Below are 23,308 nucleotides of genomic sequence, written 5' to 3' on the forward strand. Positions count from 1 at the left end.
GAGACCAGACTAACTCAGAGCCCTTACCACTAAATATGGATGGAAATCAACTCCCAAATCCTGTGTCTCTAGAAAAACAGCCATCTCCCTACCTAATATACATCTTTTGACCTCCCATAGCCATTCCCATGGCATAATAAACAGTTGCACATGAATGCAAGGATAGAGCAGTTGGCAGAAGTAGTGGCCAGTTTTTCCTCCTTAGCTGCTAGCTAGACAAACCAACTACTGTAAACTGACAATTTTTTGTCACATGACAAAGAAATTTGGACATTGAATTAAAATGCAATTTCTACCAGTTTCAACATCTGTTCACTCTCTAAAAGGGCTGAGTAACTCCAAGATAACCAAGATAATTTACTTAATGATGTCTGATGGACTCAATCCCTGAAATTCCACAGGCGTTCTCCCGGTCTCCCACAGTAATTTGAGAAAAAGACTGGTGGAAACCCTAGAGAAACAGTGTAAATGGCTATAGACGGCCATGTATACCATTTCACTGGGGGTGCCACCAGCCCCTTGCTGGAAGTACAGCACGAGACCAGGAGAACCCTCCCCCCCACCCCCCCCACCGCCTCCCGCCTCCGGAATGCCTCAGTGTTTAAAGAGAATCTTCAGAGATATGAAAGAAATGGATTTCAAAGTTCTTTCTTTAATTGTTAAAATTATGTCTTGATGGTGACTCCGAGTTCTTTTTTCCATTTTTTCCCAAATCTTTTTACTCAGCCTTGCCTTCGGCAGTTAGGGAGTTATGTAATTTTCTGTAACTGCAATTACTTGTCAGTGATCTGAATTTGCACTTGGATATTTTCAGATACTCTGCTGTCCCTTGTAATGGAAAAAGATGCCTTGTCATCTTTGGAGGCAATGTCTTCAAACAATCAACATAAATCAGGTAATGTTATCATCAGTGCATTTATTGTAAAGCCAGTAAGGCTTTTATTTCTTCTTTCTGTAGGTGAGATCTTTGAATAAAGTGCTAACAACATTTTAAACTTTCCCTCATTAGAGTCTATAGATGATTTGTTAGATTTGAAAAAGGAGGAAAAATCAACTTTAGCTCTGAGTGGTAAGTGCAAAAAAAAACTGCAACTTATCTGACCAAATTAATTTAATTGAAATAAAAACAGAAAATGCTGTTTTCCACATGCAGATTTCCAGCATCTGCAGTATTTTGCTTTTAATTTAATTGAAAATCATTGATCAAATCAAAATAATGCAGTAGATTTCAAATTGCCTTAATTGAGATATCTGTGGAATGCTGTCTGTATATTTCCCAATTAAAAGTTGATTTGGGTCCGATTCATCACCTTTGATTACACAGGACCAAATAGGTACAGCAAATTTATTGGCCATCTGTTTATCATCAGTGAAATTTAATTTCTGATGTGTTTACTGCCATTGCTGTCCATGATTGCACCTCACAATGCTTCAAGGTACTCTTTTTGTTTGCACTTTTTTTGCAGTGACTTCTATATAAATATTTATTTGCTCATGAGCATTGATTTCTGCCATGTTTTCACATTGGCAAGCCAGAATTCCAGAGATAGGCCAGGGAGGAAATGGCTTTGTATGGTTTAGCACAAATGATAAAACAAAATGTAGGTAAATGGGGAACAATTCTTCCACTCTTGGATACCTAGTCCATTTGTGTCTACAATTTTTAAAATCTTTTCCTACTATTGGTGATGCACTGCAAGAGATGTGCTGCAACATGAGGAACAATAATAGCTTTCTTGATCATGACAAAAATGAGCTTATATATTTGCTATGATGTAAGTAGAACCAAATTAAGTTCTTTATTTACCAATGTTTGTGACCTAAAATTTAATAACAGACTTGTTTTTGTGACATTTCAACGTGTTTTACTAGATCTTATATGTTAATGGTATCGTACTGCTGTCAAATACAAAGGCCTCGATATTAAACCCCCCCATGACGGGATAAAAAAACGCGGAACGTGTCCCCAGCCCACCGCATACATGCCCGTTGCCTTGCGAATGTCCCGCCTTGAAGAAATGGGACACTTCATTAACATATTTAAATCAGGCTCCCACAGTGCATTTGGGAGCCTGATCTAAATTTAACAGTTGCCATGTAGAGACCAAAGCAGCTAGCTGAACTGTTTGCTTATCGTTACAGTGTAGTGAAGGCCTGTAACTTAAGGGGCAGAAAAAAATATTTTTGCTCCCTGAACAGTCATACAAACCAAAAGGTCCCAGACTCAATCCTAGTGGGCACTGAGTGAGTTAATCTACAGTTCCCTTCGTAAAATTGGTTGCCTAACCTCACTGTCAGGCTCACACACGAAGAATGGCCACTCAAACAAAGTCAAGAGGCCTCTTGGAACCATAATTTCACCATCTTCAGGAGGAGAAATTTAGAGAGGGGGTAATGTTGACTTGGTGTGATCGTGTTATAAATGGGTGATAGCGAATTGGTAGCCCGTTTTATCTCTCCCGACATTGAAGACAATGGAAGTAAAAATGGAGAGCGATGTAGAGGGGGCTGCCGATTCGCTATCACCCATCTTACACTATCGCACAAAGTCAAAATGACCCCCAAAGTGTGGAAAGTTAATCCTTACAATTACAGAAACATTGGGGTAGATCCATTGAAATCAATGGATTGAAAATCAGGCAGGTTCTGTACAGGGGGTGAAACTCGCTCTGTCAGATCACCACTTAAGTGGTGAAGATGAAGATCCTCTCATTGAGTTCAAGGTACATGGTCGATGAAGTGGTTTGCATTGTATACCCATTGATTTTGTAACTACTGTATGATACATGATCCTAAGAAAATAGAAATGTCTTAAAATATTTCTTGTCACTGTAAATCCCAATAACTCTTCGTTCTTTTGAAGTTACAGTGCATATCTTACTGGATCTTTTTTTAGCGTTGGCTTTGTTTTTTTTAAATAAAGAAAGCTTTAAATGACAAAAATTATATTGAGAGCAGACAAGGAAGATTATTATGGGGGAATTACATTTTTGATTAAAGCCAAATAGCCTGATTATGCATCAGTAATAGATGCATGCCAGCAATATAGCTTTGATGCAATTAAAACAAAATCAATACATGCTACTCGCCTTTAGATCATTGGAGATATTTGAAGAAGCAGGCTTATTTCATGTTAGTCTTCGTAAAATCATAATTAAGCAAAACTTTCTTTGATAGTTTAACAAATGAATAAATGACAGTGATTATCAAATACTGTGAACTTTTATAGGTATTTTAGTTTTTTTTTTATTCGTTCATGGGGTGTGGGTGTCGTTGGCGAGGCCGGCATTTATTGCCCATCCCTAATTGGCCTTGAGAAGGTGGTGGTGAGTCGCCTTCTTGAACCGCTGCAGTCCGTGTGGTGAAGGTTCTCCCACAGTGCTGTTAGGAAGGGAGTTCCAGGATTTTATCCCAGCGATGATGAAGGAACGGCGATATATTTCCAAGTCGGGATGTTGTGTGACTTGGAGGGGAACGTGCAGATGGTGCTGTTCCCATGTACCTGCAGCACTTGTCCTTCTAGGTGGTAGAGGTCGCGGGTTTGGGAGGTGCTGTCGAAGAAACCTTGGCGAGTTGCTGCAGTGCATCCTGTGGATGGTACACACTGCGGCCACGCTGCCCCGGTGGTGAAGGGAGTGAACGTTTACGGTGGTGGATGGGGTGCCAATCAAGCGGGCTGCTTTGTCCTGGATGGTGTCGAGCTTCTTGAGTGTTGTTGGAGCTGCACTCATCCAAACAAGTGGAGAGTATTCCATCACACTCCTGACTTGTGCCTTGTAGATGGTGGAAAGGCTATGGGGAGTCAGGAGGTGAGTCACTCGCCGCAGAATACCCAGCCTCTGACCTGCTCTTGTAGCCACAGTATTTATATGGCTGGTCCAGTTAAGTTTCTGGTCAGTGGTCACCCCCAGGATGTTGATGGTGGGGGATTCGGCGATGGTAATGCCGTTGAATGTCAAGGGGGGGTGGTTAGACTCTCTCTTGTTGGATATGGACATTGCCTGGCACTTATCTGGCGCGAATGTTACTTGCCACTTATGATTCCAAGCCTGGATGTTGTCCAGGTCTTACTGCATGCGGGCTCGGACTGCTTCATTATTTGAGGGGCTGCGAATGGAACTGAACACTGTGCAGTCATCTGCGAACATCCCCATTTCTGATCTTATGATGGAGGGAAGGTCATTGATGAAGCAGCTGAAGATGGTTGGGCCTAGGACACTGCCTTAAGGAACTCCTGCAGCAATGTCCTGGGGCTGAGATGATTGGCCTCCAACAACCACTACCATCTTCCTTTGTGCTCGGCATGACTCCAGCCAGTGGAGAGTTTTCCCCCTGATTCCCATTGACTTCAATTTTACTAGGGCTCCCTGGTGCTACAATCGGTCAAATGCTGCCTTGATGTCAAGGGCAGTCGCTCTCACCTCACCTCTGGAATTCAGCTCTTTTGTCCATGTTTGGACCAAGGCTGTAATGAGGTCTGGAGCCGAGTGGTCCTGGCGGAACCCAAACTGAGCATCGGTGAGCAGGTTATTGGTGAGTAAGTGCCGCTTGATAGCACTGTCGACGACACCTTCTATCACTTTGCTGATGATTGAGAGTGGACTGATGGGGCGGTAATTGGCCGGATTGGATTGTCCTGCTTTTTGTGGACAGGACATAGCTGGGCAATTTTCCACATTGACGGGTAGATGCCAGTGTTGTAGCTGTACTGGAACAGCTTGGCTAGAGGCGCAGCTAGTTCTGGAGCACAAGTCTTTAGCACTACAGCCGGGACGTTGTCAGGGCCCATAGCCTTTGCTGTATCCAGTGCACTCAGTCGTTTCTTGATATCACATGGAGTGAATCGAATTGGCTGAAGACTGGCTTCTGTGATGGTGGGGATATTGGGAGGAGGCCGAGATGGATCATCCACTCGGCACTTCAGGCTGAAGATGGTTGCAAACGCTTCAGCCTTGTCTTTTGCACTCACGTGCTGGACTCCGCCATCATTGAGGATGGGGATGTTTGCAGAGCCTCCTCTTCCCGTTAGTTATTAAATTGTCCACCACCATTCACGACTGGATGTGGAAGGACTGCAGAGCTTTGATCTGATCCGTTGGTTGTGGAATCGCTTAGCCCTGTCTATAGCATGTTGCATCCGCTGTTTAGCATGCATGTAGTCCTGATTTGTAGCTTCACCAGGTTGGCACCTCATTTTTAGGTACGCCTGGTGCTGCTCCTGGCATGCTCTTCTACACTCCTCATTGAACCAGAGTTGATCCCCTGGCTTGTTGGTAATGGTAGAGTGAGGAATATGCCAGGCCATGAGGTTACTGATTGTGCTGGAATACAATTCTGCTGCTGCTGATGGCCCACAGCGCCTCGTGGATGCCCAGTTTTGAGCTGCTGTATCTGTTCTGAATCTATCCCATTTAGCACGGTGGTAGTGCCACACAACACGTTGGATGGTGTCCTCAGTGCGAAGACGGGACTTCATCTCCACGAGGACTGTGCGGTGGTCACTCCTACCAATACTGTCATGGACAGATGCATCTGCGACAGGTAGATTGGTGAGGACGAGGTCAAGTAAGTTTTTCCCTCATATTGGTTCACTCACCACCTGCCGCAGGCCCAGTCTGGCAGCTATGTTCTTTAGGACTCGGCCAGCTCGGTCAGTAGTGGTGCTACCGAGCCACTCTTGGTGATGGACATTGAAGTCCCCCACCTAGAGTACATTCTGTGCCCTTGCTACCCTCAGTGCTTCCTCCAAGTGGGGTTCAACATGGAGGAGGACTGATTCATCAGCCGATGGAGGGCGGTAGGTGTAATCAGCAGGAGGTTTCCTTGCCCATGTTTGACCTGATGCCATGAGATTTCATGGGGTCCAGAGCCAATGTTGAGGACACCCAGGGCCACTCGCTCCTGACTGTATATCACTGTACTGCCACCTCTGGTGGGTCTGTCCTGCCGGTGGGACAGGACATACCCAGGGATGATGATGGAAGATTCTGGGACATTGGCTGAAAGGTATGATTCTGTGAGTATGGCTATGTCAGGCTTTTGCTTGACTAGTCTGTGGGAATTTTGGCACAATTCCCCAGATGTTAGTGAGGAGGACTTTGCAGGGTCGACTGGGCTTGGTTTGCCTTTGTCGTGTCCGGTGCCTAGTGGTCCGATGCCGGGTGGTCTGTCCGGTTTTATTCTTATTATATGGGGATTTGTTTGAAATGAACCGAAATTAAGTTTTGATAAGACTCGTTTCAGTTAACTGGAAAAATAGTGCAATGCATGTTTTATTCAGTTATAATTTGTGTAACACTTTCAGGTTATAATTTTTTTGCTGTCCTTCTGCTCCTCCTGGCCACACATGAAAATCTTAGGCCTCCCCTGCCTTGATCTCACTGTGGTCAGTGGGGGACCTGATTACTGCATCCAATACAGCTACTTACCTGGTCTCGGCGACGAATATCCACTACATCCCGCCAACTTCATGCCCAGACCGCCAGGATTTAAATGAGGTCCAGGAGTTAAAATACCCCGGGTCTCTTTTTTGCTGCGGTGGATGAGTTTTGGACTGATTTGGACCAGGAGAATAATTTTAACTTAACCTGCCTGGCGGGAAACTGGCACAATCAGAGCGGTCGCTCATTTTACACACCGCCCGATTTTACTTTAATTGACTTCAGCCCATTAATTGCCAGATTTGTTGAATTCATTTCCACAACTTGTCATAGTGAGATTTGAACTCTTGACCTCTGAATTGCTAGTCCAGTACCATAATTACTAGGCTGCCTTACCTGGTGATCTGTGATATATCCCATTTTGAAAATTAATTTCAAGGTTTGGTTCAAAAACAGTTTTCTATATGCTATATTCTGTCCCTCAAATTAGATATCTACCTCTTCCTGTGGTTCAGGTGGATGTTAAAGATCTACTGCCACTTTTCGAAGAAGGGCAGGAACTTCTCCGAGTGCCCTGGTCAACATTCCTCACCAACACCACCACCAAAACTAACTAACTGGCCATTCATCTCTGCTACATTTGCTTATATGATCCTTCAAAGTAATTCACTGTCCGTGCAGCGCTTTGGGATGTTTCTGAGAAACTTACTAAGGTGTTGTACAACTGCAAGACTCTCTTTATATGATGTACTTACTATATTCTGAAAGATTTGAAGGACATCAATACTCAAAGGGAAGTGGGATACTGAAATGGAAAAGAAAATCGTATTGAGCGTTAAACGAGCCGCTGATTCGCTATCGGCTGTTTTTCACTACAGTTCAAGACCAATTTTATCCCCACTGACTCCACAACAAATTCTCTAGCATTACTAAATCTTTTAAACTTGAATTATAACTATGTGTAGAGATTTCATTTGTCCTGGACCCCATTTATGCATCAGGGATGATGGGCGGGTTAAGTGTAATGCAGGGTCAAAAAATTACCTTAATATGTTGCAACAGTTCTGTGGGAATAGGATATTGGAGGGCCTTCCAAGTTGAAGTGAAATAGTTCTTCACTAAACGTTACCGTATTTGTCATCCATGCTGCTACTCTGGTGGGACTGGCAACACTTCTGCACCAGTTTCATTGACCCCGATATTAACAGGAATGCGGGGAGGGTGCAAGGGAGCCTGGTAGCAAGTGAAGAACCCGGCAAGGCCGGGGACGTGGTGGCCCTCCCGATCTTAATGACAGGACTTCATTTAAATTATCTTGTGCAGGCTCCTGCCCAACTACAGTCCAGATTGACAGCCTGGTCAACAGGCGCGGGTGGAAATTATTGGCAGGAGGCCATAGCCGGGGACCCATGAAGATAGTCCCTGTCAGAGAGTGGGAGGGGGAAGGCACCAGGCCACGGTCGGGGGAGGGGGGTGGTGGGAGAGCCAGCAACATCAGGGCCACGATCGTGAGGGGAGGGAGGCAGTCAGCCAGCAACATCAGGGCTGCAATCAAGCCTGGCAGGCTGAAGGCTACCTTGTGAGGCCTCGGCGGGGGGGGAGGTCCACCTGGTCCACAAGGAGCTTAAAAACAGGCAAAGTTGCAAAACTTACCTGGGCCTCTTCTGGCTGGTCGGCGCCTCTCGCCTTGGTTCAGCTGTTACATTTCACAACATGCGGGCCTCCCCCTGACTCAACGTTAAGATCACATCATAGCACCGATGACATCATCAGGCCATGACTTTTGAATGTTAACTAGGCCCCCACCTGCCTTTTCCAGTAGCCTCGTCGATGGCCTGATTTGGGGTAGTAAAAATGTAAATGACCAGGAATGGAGTTGGTTTGGGGTCAAGTTGCTCAATCCCAATATTTTAACCCCCTTCCCTGCAATATGTTCATTTGGCATACTAAGCGATGGCACTGTAATGCAAAAGAACGCAGTAGGTAACTTGGCTCAGAAATTCATTCCTACCGTAGACTGTGCACAGTGTGTCCTATCATAGACTCTCATCTGCTTATTTAATCTTTAGACGGAGGTGACTAACCACAGATAAAATTTCCAAGAACTTAAAGCTGTATGAGATTTCTCCCAGTTCTCCAAAGGTAATCTGGAGTAATTCCAAGGTATCAGTTGTTCAATCCTAACCAGCTCTACAGAGATCATTTCCATTGTACCAGAAGCACAGGAACCATCGTGTTCTATAAATTTTAACTTCTACCACCTCACCACCCAACTTGGTATCCATTCATTATCCCCAGTAAACTGCTTTGAGATATCTCTTTGTACATAAAAGCACTACAGAAATGTAAGTTACTATTGTTGTGCGTGTGCTGATATTTATCCCTATAACCTTCTATGCTATTCTTAACCAGTTATTGATTCAGCTCTCATTACACGAGATAAGCAACATGACATTAACAGTTCTTTCAAGAGTCTATTTCACCTATCCATTCCTTGGGACAGGAGCTGATGATTATTATTTTAATCTCTGCTCAGTTGATTTGGTAATTTCATGATCAAGTGCTTTATGTGTGTTATCTGAACCCCTGAGATGAGTTTTTTTAAAAACCCAGCAGTTGGAAACCAGGATCAAAACTCTTCCAGTCTATTGTGTGTCCATTTCTTTGTGAGGAAGAGGAAGTGACCCACATTCAATCTCTGTTATGTAGAGGTACAAATTGATTTATTTTCCCAATGCCTGTAAGTCATCTGTGATCCCTGCAGAAGTCTTGTGAAAGAAAAAAAAACTCTTGCCCCAACAAATCCTGTTTCTGGGCAAAAGATTGAGGAATTCCCTTCCCAATCATGTTGTGGCATTGGAGTTTAGATATTATGTTGCGAGTATCCAACTGCTGGGTTATTTATAAAAAAACACTTTTTTCATTTCTGGTTGTGGCTTCAGATATGTACAACAGCCTATTGTCCACCATGGTGGTAAGAAAACTTATCTCAGGGGTTCAGATAACATGCATAAAGCACTTGATTATTATGACTGCTAAGTTTAGCTATGACTTTCCATCATGTGAAAGGTAAAAAGGAGTGTGTTGCAAGATTCTGATAGCAAACCAAGCTTGTTAATGTCAGGAAGACAGTTTTTATTCAGTAAAATTTTACTGAGCTATAAAACTGTTACTGAGCTATAATGAACATCATGATTTGCTGTCATGAATTCAAGTCATGGTCCCAAAAGTTATTGACTGAAAGATTTAGTTGCTATTCTCAAACTACTGTTGTAACTAATTATTTCATTGTCACCCTCAGCTTGAACTCGTTATTGGTAAAATTGAGACCTGTCACAGTATTGCATCTCCGACAACCTCTGTGCTACCCAAAAAAGTGGGATTTTTTTTAATATTTTGAAAAAAAGCACCACAACCTGTGCAATCAGTTGCCTGGCAATTGATTGCGTGATCCTTCCAACACTTTAATTTTTAAAATCTGCCACCCATAGCAATGCTGGCAGTTAGGAGCAAACAAGAGGCCCTCGTATCCTACATTGCTAAAGTGCAAATGACAGGAAATACATCATTGGCATGTAATTATACCCACCTTATATTTGGTGGACAGTGTTACTGTGAAGTGCCTTGGGATGCTTTACTCCGTTAAAGGTGCTATATAATCGCAAGTTGTTGTTGGACATATTATATGCACAACACCACTTCTGCCAAAAAGTGCTAGAAGTGGCAGCGTCAAGCAGGGAGCCGGCGGGGCTGCTCTTGAAGTTTCTGCTGCGTTCCACTGGAGTTACACCGAGGAGTCAATGTAACTCCAATGGGAAATCTAGTCTTTTTTCTGAGATAATCCAACAGAAAATAGAACTGAGGGGCTCGATTTCAGCACCTGCGATCGGGTACGTTCGTGGCAGGGGGGGCTACAAAAATTGGGGATTCCCGGGGCGGGTCGGGAGCCTGGCTCCAACCCGCCCCATTTCCGGGCTCCCCATTGATGCGCTGACATGCGCGCGCAGCCCCCGCATGTGAGACTCCCGCCGGCAATTAAAGCCGGTGGGGTGCCACTTGAAATAATTGAACAGGTATTTCAGGTTGTTTACAGACCTGATTGACCTGTTATTTTAGCAGGGGTGGGATTTTGCAACTGACTGGGACTGTTTCCCGTACTGGGGGAAACACTCCCAGTTCAAATGGACGTGTTGCAGCCATCAGCCTGTGGCAGCTGCAAAGGTCCATTTGACAGGTTGGGGGGGGGGTGGGGGAGACCCTCACTCATTGCAGGAGGCCACTCTGTCACTTTGGACAAAGTTTGGCCTCCACCACCATCCTCCTAATGACAAAATTCACCAACTTGCACACTTACCCCGGTGTCCAGACACATGTACCTACCTTGTGGACCCCCTCAGATGTACATCTTCCGGATGGGGGCCGCTGTAGCTGCAGTCATGACTTCCTCGGAGGGCGAACAGCATCACCAGCCTTGCTGGCCATGCCGTCTACCTCTGACACTTGGAGCTCCACAACATAGTGCTGTGACACATCCACCTGCACAACAGGAGGGAGGGCAGTCGCAGAGGGCACTACCCTCGCCACAGGGTACACAGACGGAGGCTCAGCTTCCTGGACCACTCTGAGCAGCAGTGCACACGGAGGCTCAGAGTCACTTGACATGTAGTCATGGACATCTGCAGTCTCCTTCATGCCGAGCTGCTCCCGGCTGGCCCGAGCACCATCTTCTTACCTGTCGCTGTCAAAGTCACCACTGCCCTCAACAACTTCTCCTCTGCATCCTTCCAGGGTGCCACCGGGGACATCGCCGACGTCTCTCAGTCGTCTGCACAAAAGAGCCCTGCAAATACACCTACACCCACTCTGCAGTGACACAATGGGTGGCATCAGTTGTGGGTCTTCATTGTGATCCTCAGCAAAAGGGCATTATTGCACAAACCAGACAAGATACGCAAAGACGTGACAGTAGTGGTGCCAATATAATATGTAATGTGAGTTGCTCAGAAATTAAATATAAGTAAAAACCATGACAAACCCTCAAACACCCTTGTGCATCCCCTTCATGCTCACGACACATTTGCCTTACGCTTCCTACTGCACATATGTGATGCGTGCCCTGTGGCTGCAGCACAGGTAGTGGCAGGTTGAGTGAGGCTGACCGTGAAAGAGATGCACGAGAGGGTGAGTATGAGATAGAGCCATGAGATTGTATGAGGATTGGGTTGAGTGGTAGTGGTGGGATGAGTACTGGCGAGGTGAGTAAGTGCAGGTAAGATGAGGATGAGGTTTGAGTGGGTGTGAGGGGTGATGTGACAGAGTAGTGTTGGCAGTGCAGAAGGAGATGTGGGGTGGGGGCAGTGATGTGGCAGACGGAGTGTAGGGGAATGAGTATGTGTACTCACTTTGGCTGACCTACTTAGGTCATTGCAGCGCCTCCTGCACTGTATGCAGGTGTTGGTGGTGCAGGTGACCTCCTCTGCCACCTTGAGCCAGGCCTTCTTGGTGGCAGAGGCAGGCCGCTTCCTCCCGCCCGCCGGGGGGAAGATCTCTGTCCTCCCCCTCCTCCTCACCCCATCCAATAAGAGCTGGAGTGAGGCATCATTAAACCTGGGAGCAGCCTTCCCCCTGGGCTGCTCCATGCTGTAATTTTTCCTATTTCCTGCAGCATCAGTCAGTGGAGGACTGCCCCTTTAAATAGAGCTCCTCCAGTTGACAGACCTTACTGCGCATGCACAGTCCACCCGCCGTGCAGCTTAGCAGCGGGGAACCTGGAAGAACAGGTAAGTGGATCCAATCAGCCTGCGATTGCGCGCGGAGCAGACTGATTTCACCGGGCACGTTACCCATTCGCCCAATCGACCCCCCGCTGCGAACCGGCCACCATGGTAATATCGGGCCCGAGTTGTCTGTTTGGTTTTCTAAACAGTTTTTATCATTCAAATCTTTCTGTTTCAATTTATCATATGCTCTTTGTTGTGAAACTATAACTGATGCGTACCCATTGGTTTCATTTAATAAAACTAAATTAGGGCATCTGACACCTGGGGCTCGATTTTACTGTCGGGTTTCCTGTGGGTTTCCAGCGGGGGGGCCCCGAAAATCCCGATATCCAGGCACGTGACCGGATCGCGCCACGGCCCCGCCCACTTCCGGGTTCCCCGATGACGTGCGGGGGTGCGTGCGTGGCCCCCGCTGGTGGGAATCCCGCAGGCAATTAAAGCCAGCGGGATGCCACTTGAGGTTATTTTATTTCGCTTGTTCAGGTCATTAACTGACCTGATTAAGGGACTGTGTGTGATTTTGGAGAAACATGGGACTATTTCACACACTGGGGGAAACAGTCCTAGTTGAACTGGACGTGTTGCAGCCGTCAGCCTGTGGCAGCTGCAAAGGTCCATTTGACAGGTGGGGGGGGCGGGGAGACCCTCACCCATTGCAGGAGGCCGCTCTGTCACTTGGGACAAAGTGTGGCCTCCACCACCCCCCACCGGACGGTCAAAGTCACCAACCTGCACACTCACCCCGGGGTCCGGAGACATGTGCCTACCTTGCGAACCCCCTCAGATGTACATATTGCGGATGGGGGCCGCCGTAGCTGCAGTCATGACCTCCTCGGAGGGCGAACAGCATCACCAGCCTCGCCATCCACGCAGTCCACTTCTGACACGTGGAGCTCCACAACAGAGTGCTGTGACACATCCACCTGTACAGCAGGAGGGAGGGCTACCGCAGAGAGAGACGCGTCGCAGAGGGCACTACCCTCGCCACAGGGTCCACAGACCGAGGCGCAGCTCCCCGGACCTCTCCGAGCAGCAGGGCACACGGAGGCGCAGATTCACTCGACATGTAGTCGTGGAGATCTGCAGTATCTTTCATGCCGAGCTGCTCCTGGCTGGCCCCAGCACCATCTGCTTACCTGTCGCTGCCAAAGTCACCACTGCCCTCCACAACTTCTCCTCCGCATCCTTCCAGGGTGCAGCCGGGTACACCGCCGATGTCTCTCAGTCGTCTGCGCGGAACAGCCCTGCAAATACACCTACACCCACTCTGCAGTAACACAATGGGTGGCATCAGTGGTGGGTCCTCATAGTGATACCCAGGAGCGGGCATTATTGGACACAACAGACAGGATTCGCGGAGACATGGCAGTGGTGGTGCCAATATAATGTGTGATGTTTGTTGCTCTGAAATTCAATATAGGTAACACCCATGGCAAACCCTCAGACACCCTTGTGCATCCCCTTCATGCTCACGACACGTTTGCCTTCCGCTGCCTACTGCACATATGTGATGCATGCCCTGTGGCTGCAGCACAGGTGGTGGCAGGTTGAGTGAGGCTGGCCGTGAGGGAGATGCACGAGAGGGTGAGTATTGGATAGAGCCATGAGATTGTATGAGGATTGGGTTGCGTGTTAATGGCGGGGTGAGTACTGGCGAGGTGAGTAGGTGCAGGTAAGATGAGGATGGGGTTTGAGTGGGTATGAGGGGTGATGTGACAGAGTAGTGTTGGCGGTGCCGAAGGAGATGTGGGGTGGGGGCAGTGTTGTGGCAGACGGAGTGTAGGGGAAAGACTACGTGTTCTCACTGTGGCTGACCTACTGCGGTCATTGGAGCGCCTCCTGCACTGTATGCAGGTGGGCGATATGTTGGTGGCGCAGGTGACCCCCTCTGCCACCTCGAGCCAGGCCTTCTTGGTGGCAGAGGCAGGCCGCTTCCTCCCGCCCGCCGGGTGGAAGATCTCTGTCCCCACCCTCCTCCTCACCCCATACCTGGGGTGAAGCATCATTAAACTGGGAGCAGCCTTCCCCCTGGGCTGCTCCATGCTGTAATTTGTTCCATTGGTTGCAGCATCTGTCAGTGGAGGACTGCCCCTTTAACTAGAGAGCCTCCAGCTGACAGATCGTACTGCGCATGCGCAGCCCGCCCGACGCGCAGACCAGCAGCGCGGACCCCGGAGGAGCAGGAAAACCACTAATTTCACCGGGCGCGGAGGCCACGCTCCCGAAACCCAACCCGCCGGAAACCCGCAGGCCTGCTAAAATCAGGCCCCTGTAATATATAAGGATTTATAGTTAGGAACACTTTGTCAGGCTATGAAAGGATAGCATTAGAAGAGATCAGCTAAGCTCGTGTCTTTTAAGACAAAAGTTGTTCTAAGAAGTTGTTCCAATTCATAAAGCAGAGAACTGGAATATTGTTGTTAACAAAGCTGAAATTACTATTGATCAAAGAACAAACCATCTAACTTTCATTTATATAGCACCTTTAACACATCTACCAAAGAAGTGACAGTAGCTAATGTCTCAATACTGAATAAAAATCAGCCAGTTCTGGCACAAGTGAAAGGTAAAGTAAGTCAAAATCCTGATAATAGTCTGAAGGTTGATGAAAAAGAACAAAACAATCTAATTTTCCCAAGTAATAGCAGCATTACTACTTCATTTCATGAAGTAATGTATAAGTAAATAGCATTATTAAATTACTTCATGCGAAACCTTAATTTATAATATAACTTTTTAATTACACATTTCTCTTTTTGCTTTGGGGTTATAATTGTTGCTGTGGTTTGGCAGAGGCGTGCCATGTTTATTGATGTTCTATTTTTCCTGTAGGGTATGAAATCTAGGTCAACACAGGCTTTTCTGATTCTTGCTACTCACTAGTGTTTTTAATAGAACTAAGAATATGGTGCTAACATTTTGATGTTACCCAACATTCTTTTTTCTCTACCATGTTTTCAGTTGTAATTATTGCATTTTTTTCAGTTTAACATCTATTTTTAGTGTATCTATCCATCATTAAATGTTTTGCTGTTTTCTCTGCTCCAATTTCCCTTCCGATTCTCTCTGTTTTACCCTCTTCCTCTGAAGGGGGTGACTCCCAATGAAATACAGGTCCCATAGACACCATTCGTTCTCCAGCATGATGTTCAGTGATTTTTATTCACATGACAGCATAGGTATAGAATCATGGAATGTTGCAGCATAGAAATGGGCCATTCAATCGATCATTCATGCTTGAGCCACCTGGTCTAATCACACTCCCTTTAATATTCCATACAGGTGTCCTTGTGGCAGATCACACAGTTCTGCATCTGGCTCTCTGCTGACTCAGAGCCTGTGAAGACAGTCCCCCACCGTCATTGCCAGGAAGGTGCGACAGTGCCTGCAGATATGGTTGGCGATATCTTGACGTATGTGGCCAATCAGGGTATGTTGGCTGTTGACCGCCCTGCATGCCTTATTTTATGCAGTATCAGTGAAAACATGGAATACTGCGATTGGGGTGCTTGCAATCAACCATCCAACATTACAGTTAGTCAGGCTTTCACATATGTTATCTGTGTCATTGGGTCTGCTGTCACAACCTACCTCGACAGTTGGAGCCTCCACATGCACTAATCCTCTGCCAAAGTGAAGTACATGCACTTCTGTCTATAAATGTGGGTGTGAGGATGCCACACAGAACCTCTAGTGCAGCCTGATCGATCTGGCATCTCTCTGCTGGTCTTCCTCATCCTCTTCTAAAAAGTTCACACATATAACATTCTCACTGGGAAACCCATTGGTGGCACTAATGGAGCTGTAGGGGGAGAAGAAGCAGCGGAACAAATGCAACAAAGGCTCAAGAAAGCCTAACTGGCAGCAGGGAAAAGAAACAGAAAATTCAACAAAAAAAAAGATTCAGTGCAGAAATGGCCTTAAGACTTAACTGAATCTTCTTATTATGCTCGTTAAATAAACTTTCATCTGAAGCCGATCCTGAACAGCCTTAGATGCTGATTTTATATTGTTGAGATCAGAAAGTAACACTACTTTGGCATAATGGCCAGAAAAAAACATTGAAGTTGTATCAACATCGCTTCCATGTTGTTATAATATAATGAAGCTCGCACCCATTTCTACTGACATAAGAATAGGACTTCATATACTCTTGCAACCAATTCAGTCACTTGTCCATTTGTAGATGACTTTATCTTTCTCTAAACAGCTACCAGTGCTGGCTTTAAGACCATATATATACAACAAAACTTGCATTTATATAGCACCTTTAATGTAGTAAAACGTCCCAAGGCGCTTCACAGGAGCATTATTAAACAAAATTTGACACCGAGCCATATAAGGAGATATTAGGAGAGATGACCAAAAGCTTGGTCAAAGAGGTAGGTTTAAAGGAGCATCTTGAAGGAGGAGAGCGAGTTAGAGAGGTGGAGAGGTTTAGGGAGGCATTTCCTGAGCTTAGGACCGAGGCAACTGAAGGCACTGCCGCCAATGGTGGAGCGATTAAAATCGGGGCTGCGCTGGAGGCAAGAATTGGAGGAGCGCAGAGATCTCGGAGGGTTGTAGGGCTGGAGGAGGTTACAGAGATAGGGAGGGGTGAGGCCATTGAGGCATTTGAAAACAAGGAAGAGAATTTTAAAATTGAGGCATTCCCGGACAGGGAGCCAATGTAGGTCAGCGAGCACAGGGGTGATGGGAGAACGGACATGGTGCGAGTTAGGATACAGGCAGCAGAATTTTGGATGAGTTCAAGTTTATGGAGGGTGGAAGCTGGGAGGCCAGCCAGGAGAGCATTGGAATAGTCGAGTCTAGAGGTACAAAGGCATGGATGAGGGTTTCAGCAGTAGATGAGCTGAGGCAGGGGCGGAGAAGGTCGATGTTAGGGAGGTGGAAGTAGGTGGGCTTGGTGATGGACCGGATATGTGGTCAGAAGCTCATCTCAGGGTCAAATAGGACGCCAAGTTTGCGAACGATCTGGATCAGACAGTAGCCAGGGAGAGGGATGGAATTGGTGGAGACCAAAGGAAATGGCTTCAGTCTTCCCAATATTTAGTTGGAGGGAATTTTTGCTCATCCGGTATTGGATGTCGGACAAGCAGTGTGACAAATGAGAGACAGTGGAGGGGCCGAGAGAGATGGTGGTGAGGTAGAGCTGGGTGTTGTCAGCGTACATGTGGAATCTGACGTATTTTCGGCTGATGTCGTCAAGGGACAGCATGTAGATGAAACTCTAGAGATAACGGTGCAGGAGCGGGACGAGAAGCCATTGAAGGTGATCCTCTGTATTCGACTGAATAGATAGGAATGGAACTAGCCAAGTGCAGTGGTGGTGGACAATTAAACAACTAACGGGAGGAGGAGGCTCTGCAAACATCCCCATTCTCAATGATGGTGGAGTCCAGCACGTGAGTGCAAAAGACAAGGCTGAAGCGTTTGCAACCATCTTCAGCCAGAAGTGCCGAGTGGATGATCCATCTCAGCCTCCTCCCGATATCCCCACCATCACGGAAGCCAGTCTTCGGCCAATTCGATTCACTCCACGTGATATCAAGAAACAGCTGAGTGCACTGGATACAGCAAAGGCTATGGGCCCCGACAACATCCCAGCTGTAGTGCTGAAGACTTGTGCTCCAGAACTAGCTGCGCCTCTAGCCAAGCTGTTCCAGTACAGCTACAACACTGGCATCTACCCGACAATGTGGAAAATTGCCCAGGTATGTCCTGTCCACAAAAAGCAGGACAAATCCAATCCGGCCAATTACCGCCCCATCAGTCTACTCTCAATCATCAGCAAAGTGATGGAAGGTGTTGTCGACAGTGCTATCAAGCGGCACTTACTCACCAATAACCTGCTCACCGATGCTCAGTTTGGGTTCCGCCAGGACCACTCGGCTCCAGACCTCATTACAGCCTTGGTCCAAACATGGACAAAAGAGCTGAATTCCAGAGGTGAGGTGAGAGTGACTGCCCTTGACATCAAGGCAGCATTTGACCGAGTGTGGCACCAAGGAGCCCGAGTAAAATTGAAGTCCATGGGAATCAGGGGGAAAACTCTCCAGTGGCTGGAGTCATACCTAGCACAAAGGAAGATGGTAGTGGTTGTTGGAGGCCAATCATCTCAGCCCCAGGGCATTGCTGCAGGAGTTCCTCAGGGCAGTGTCCTAGGCCCAACCATCTTCAGCTGCTTCATCAATGACCTTCCCTCCATCATAAGGTCAGAAATGGGGATGTTCGCTGATGACTGCACAGTGTTCAGTTCCATTCGCAACCCTTCAGATAATGAAGCAGTCCGAGCCCGCATGCAGCAAGACCTGGACAACATCCAGGCTTGGGCTCATAAGTGGCAAGTAACATTCGCGCCAGATAAGTGCCAGGCAATGACCATCTCCAACAAGAGAGAGTCTAACCACCTCCCCTTGACATTCAACGGCATTACCATCGCCGAATCCCCCACCATCAACATCCTGGGGGTCACCATTGACCAGAAACTGAACTGGACCAGCCATATAAATACTGTGGCTACGAGAGCAGGTCAGAGGCTGGGTATTCTGCGGCGAGTGACTCACCTCCTGACTCCCCAAAGCCTTTCCACCATCTACAAGGCACAAGTCAGGAGTGTGATGGAATACTCTCCACTTGCCTGGATGAGTGCAGCTCCAACAACACTCAAGAAGCTCGACACCATCCAAGATAAAGCAGCCCGCTTGATTGGCACCCCATCCACCACCCTAAACATTCACTCCCTTCACCACCGGCGCACTGTGGCTGCAGTGTGCACCATCCACAGGATGCACTGCAGCAACTCGCCAAGGCTTCTTCGACAGCACCTCCCAAACCCGCGACCTCTACCACCTAGAAGGACAAGAGCAGCAGGCGCATGGGAACAACACCACCTGCACGTTCCCCACCAAGTCACACACCATCCCGACTTGGAAATATATCGCCGTTCCTTCATTGTCGCTGGGTCAAAATCCTGGAACTCCCTTCCTAACAGCAATGTGGGAGAACCGTCACCACACGGACTGCAGCGGTTCAAGAAGGCGGCTCACCACCACCTTCTCGAGGGCAATTAGGGATGGGCAATAAATGCTGGCCTCGTCAGCGACGCCCACATCCCATGAACGAATATAAAAAAAAAAGTCCCACCCAATTGGTCGACGAAGACGAGGCATTGGAGGAGAATGGTGTAGTGAACCATGTCAAAAGCTGCAGAAAGGTCGACATAGGATAAGGGCTGTTTCCGTATTGTGGCTTTTTTATTCGTTCATGGGATGTGGGCGTCGCTGGCAAGGCATTTATTGCCCATCCCTAATTGCCCTTGACAAGGTGGTGGTGAGCCGCCTTCTTGAACCGCTGCAGTCCGTGTGGTGAAGATTCTCCCACAGTGCTGTTAGGTAGGAACTTCCAGGATTTTGACCCATCGACAATGGAGGAACGGCAATATATTTCCGAGTCGGGATGGTGTGTGACTTGGAGGGGAATGTGCAGGTGGTGTTGTTCCCATGTGCCTGCTGTCCTTGTCCTTCTAGGTGGTAGAGGTCGCGGGTTTGGAGATGCTGTCGAAGAAGCCTTGGCGAGTTGTTAAAGTGCATCCTGTGGATGGTACACACTGCAGCCACAGTGCTCCCATGGTCAATGCAGTGAATATTTAGAGTGGTGGATGGGGTGCCAATCAAGCAGGCTGCTTTGTCCTGGATGGTGTCGAACTTCTTGAGTGTTGTTGGAGCTGCACTCATCCAGGCAAATGGAGAGTATTTCATCACACTCCTGACTTTAGCCTTGTAGATGGTGGAAAATCTTTGGAGAGTCAGGAGGTGAGTCACTCGCCACAGAATACCCAGCCTCTGACCTGCTCTTGTAGCCACAGTATTTATGTGGCTGGTCCAGTTAAGTTTCTGGTCAATGGTGACTCCCAGGATATTGATGGTGGGGCATTCAGCGATGGTAATGCCATTGAATGTCAAGGGAAGGTGGTTAGACTCTCTCTGTTGGAGATAGTCATTGCCTGGCACTTGTCTGGCACGAATGTTACTTGCTACTTATCAACCCAAGCCTGGATGTTGAGCAGGTCTTGCTGCATGCGGGCACGGACTGCTTCATTATCTGAAGGGTTGCGAATGGAACTGAACACTGCAATCATCAGCGAACATTCCCATTTCTGACTGTAGAAAGGTAGGGATGGTGATCTGATTAGAGGGATTCAAACGTGGAGTTGCGGGAAAGATGGGTACGGATTTGGGAGGCAACAATATATTCAAGGACTTTGGAGAGGAAAGGGAAGTTGGAGATGGGGCAATAGTTTGCAATTACAGAGGGGTCAAGGGTAGCTTTTTGAGGAGGGGAGTGATGACGGCAGATTTGAAGGGGCGAGGGACAGTACATGAGAAGAGGGAACCGTTAATAATATCAGCTAACATGGGGGCCAGGAAGGGAAGTTACGTGGTCAGCAGTTTGGTGGGAATAGGGTTGAGTGAGCAGAAGGTGGGCTCATGGTCAAGATGAGCTCGGAGAGGGCATGAGGGGAGATAGGAGAGAAAATAGAGAAAAATGCGAGTTCATGGCTAGGGCAGGGGGGAAACCTTAGGGGAAGTTTGGCTTGGTGGGCTAGGGGAAGGGAGGGAAGCGGCAGAGGCAACTGAACGGATTGTCTCAATCTTAGTGACAAATCTAGGAGCTCCTCGCACTTTTCGTTGGAGGTGAGGGTGGAGGAGGCAGGGGAGAGGGGTTTAAGAAGATGATTTGTAGTGGAGAAGAGAAGCTGGGGGTTATCTTTGCATTCCAGGATGACCCTGAAATAGTGAGCACTTTGGGCAGAGGAGAGCAGGACCCAATAGTGGTTTATGTGTTCCAGCCAGATCTGGCGATGAATGGCTAAACCGGTTGTCCGCCATAAATGTTCAAGTCTGCGTCCCTTGGACTTAAGGGAGCAGAATTGAGGGCCGTACAAGGAGGAACGACCAGGGTGAGAGAGAGTAATGGTTTTAATGGGGACAAGGGCATCAAAGGTGGAGGTGAGGGTGTGAGTGAACAGATCAGTAGCTGCAGAAATGTCGTGGTGAATGGAGGGCCAAAGGCTAGACAGTTGGGAATTTGGAAGTGCTGTTGTAAGTGACTTGGGGGAAGAGTTTTTTTCCAGGGGCAGATACAGAAGGAAGTAGGGTTGGAAGGGGGATATGGGTGGAGAGAGAAAGAAGGAAGTGATCAGAGATGGCCTTATCTGTGATTGACACAATGGGAGTAGAGAGGCCACGTGAGACGGCAAAGTCGAGGAGGTGACCATGAATATGGGTGGGGGAGAGATAAAGGGAGGCTAGAAGGGCAGTGAACTCAGAGGAAAGAGAGCATGAGTTGAGATGGAGGTTGAAATCACCGAGGATGAGAAGTTGCTCAGTGCAGAGGCTGAGGGAGGAAAGCAGTGAAGAAATCTCAGTGAGAAATGTGGCACGGTACTTAGGTGGACGATAAGAGAACAAGGATTTTAAAGGAGAGGTGAGGGGCGTGAAACATTGTGAGATGCTCAAAAGAAGAGAAGGTGCCAGAGGAGTAGGGGGACAGACCAAGGTGTGATTTGGTGATAAGGGCCACACCGCCACCACGGTGGACTGGGCGGGGCTAGCGGTGGAAGATATAGTCAGACGGGGAGGCTTTATTAAGGGGGATGGTGTCATCACTCGTCAGCCAAGTTTCCATCAAGGCCATGATGTCGATGCAATCATCCACAGTAAGCTCATGGATGGCAAGTGAATGGACATTCTGGAGGGTGATGCGGAGTGGTGCAGTGATAGCTGATCTGCTGGCAGAGTCTACAGGGCCAGCGCTGGGAGGGTTGAGTGGGCCGGGAAGGAGATTAGCAAGATTAGCCGCTAGCATGCGCGCTGGGCGGAAAAGTCATTGAGAGTGTAGGATGGGACAGTTGGGGTCGCTGCTTGTAACGAGACAACGACGAGTGCCTCGATGGGCCCCTTGGAGGATGCCAAGAGAGGCATAGAGGGAAGCTGTAGGCTTATCGAAGAGGGATTCAAGCCTGGGACGTGGCAGGAAAGTAGGAAGGTCGAGGAATGCTGAAGGGTTGGCGTGGGGATTTGGAGGGGCAGAGTACCCAATAGGGGAGGAATGAAAGGAGGTATGAAGATAGGAAAGAGGGGCCTAGGAGGGGTAAAGAGAAAAGAAAAAAAGGGGAAATAGAAGGGATGGGCTTCTATTTCCCCGAATGGACACAGAGAAACTCAAGTTACATAAGTGTGTTACATAGCAAGATTGGGATACCGGGCATAATATATCTATTCTTTAATATTCCAAGAGTCTATTCTTCCCGAGAACAAATGATCCACTTTTCTAACAACAGCACTGTTCTGATATTTCGAACATTCATTTTTCTTTGTTTTCCTATAATTGTTTCCAAAATGTAATTCCCATACTGAGGCTTTACAATAGATTTGAAAGCCTTTGTGCCTGCATCCATGAATGTTTTATAACAGCATGCTTCTTCAGTTCTGATGGCAACTTAGTATGCGTTAGGAATGACAAGTCTAATTCCCATACTTACTCCTCTGTGTGTAACCTAGAAGGTGCCCATCATTTGTTACTCATAACCAATCTAACACTTGTCAAATTGAAAAAAATAATAAAAATGTAAATTGGGTAGGGTAGGTCCATCAGCATCACTTTACGACTTTCCAGTCCAGATTAATTCAGTTCAGTTTGAAAAATTTCTTGAAAACTTGGAAGTAGTAATAGCAACCTAAAGCGGTGGTTTTATTTTGGGATTAAATTCATTTTTAATGTATTTGTTCCTCATCAAGGAAAGCAAGTATTTCCAAATTGGCCATAATTTTATTTATACTTTAGCCCCCCAAATCTCTGGCCCTTCCAGCATACCCCAACCATGACTTTGGTGGAGTCCACTGGAAGAGTCAGAAGCTAGGGCACAACCCAGGTGTACTCGCCCCAAACATGGCCATTGCTGCAAGAAGAAGCGGGATCACGGACTGACAACATCAGGATTCCCTATTTCACTCCAAGAGGCCTGGAGCTTGTGGAACGGTGGGTTGGGGGCTAGTGGGTAGTAAAAATACTCCGTTTTTAGAGCGGGACCGCATCCTGGCTCCAACACACCTACTTCTGGGTTTGACCCAGATGCATTTGAAT

The 23,308-nt window shown here is 47.3% G+C and overlaps 1 protein-coding gene across 4 annotated transcripts in view; it reads left to right on the forward strand.

The window, feature by feature from the left end:
- Positions 1 to 23,308, forward strand: part of ica1 (islet cell autoantigen 1) — a 164,663-nt gene that overhangs the window by 124,376 nt on the left and 16,979 nt on the right. For 2 of the 4 annotated variants that reach the window (XM_068004038.1, XM_068004031.1), the window contains exons 11-12: positions 815 to 895; positions 1,010 to 1,069. In XM_068004038.1, coding sequence (XP_067860139.1) covers positions 815 to 895; positions 1,010 to 1,069 — 141 coding nt within the window. Of the gene's footprint in view, positions 1 to 814; positions 896 to 1,009; positions 1,070 to 15,442; positions 15,528 to 23,308 lie in introns of those variants that run through there. The other 2 variants (XM_068004052.1, XM_068004042.1) reach the window with 2 other exon arrangements.

This window comes from Heptranchias perlo, chromosome 2, assembly GCF_035084215.1.
Source record: "Heptranchias perlo isolate sHepPer1 chromosome 2, sHepPer1.hap1, whole genome shotgun sequence".
In the NCBI taxonomy this organism is placed as follows: Eukaryota; Metazoa; Chordata; class Chondrichthyes; order Hexanchiformes; family Hexanchidae; genus Heptranchias; species Heptranchias perlo.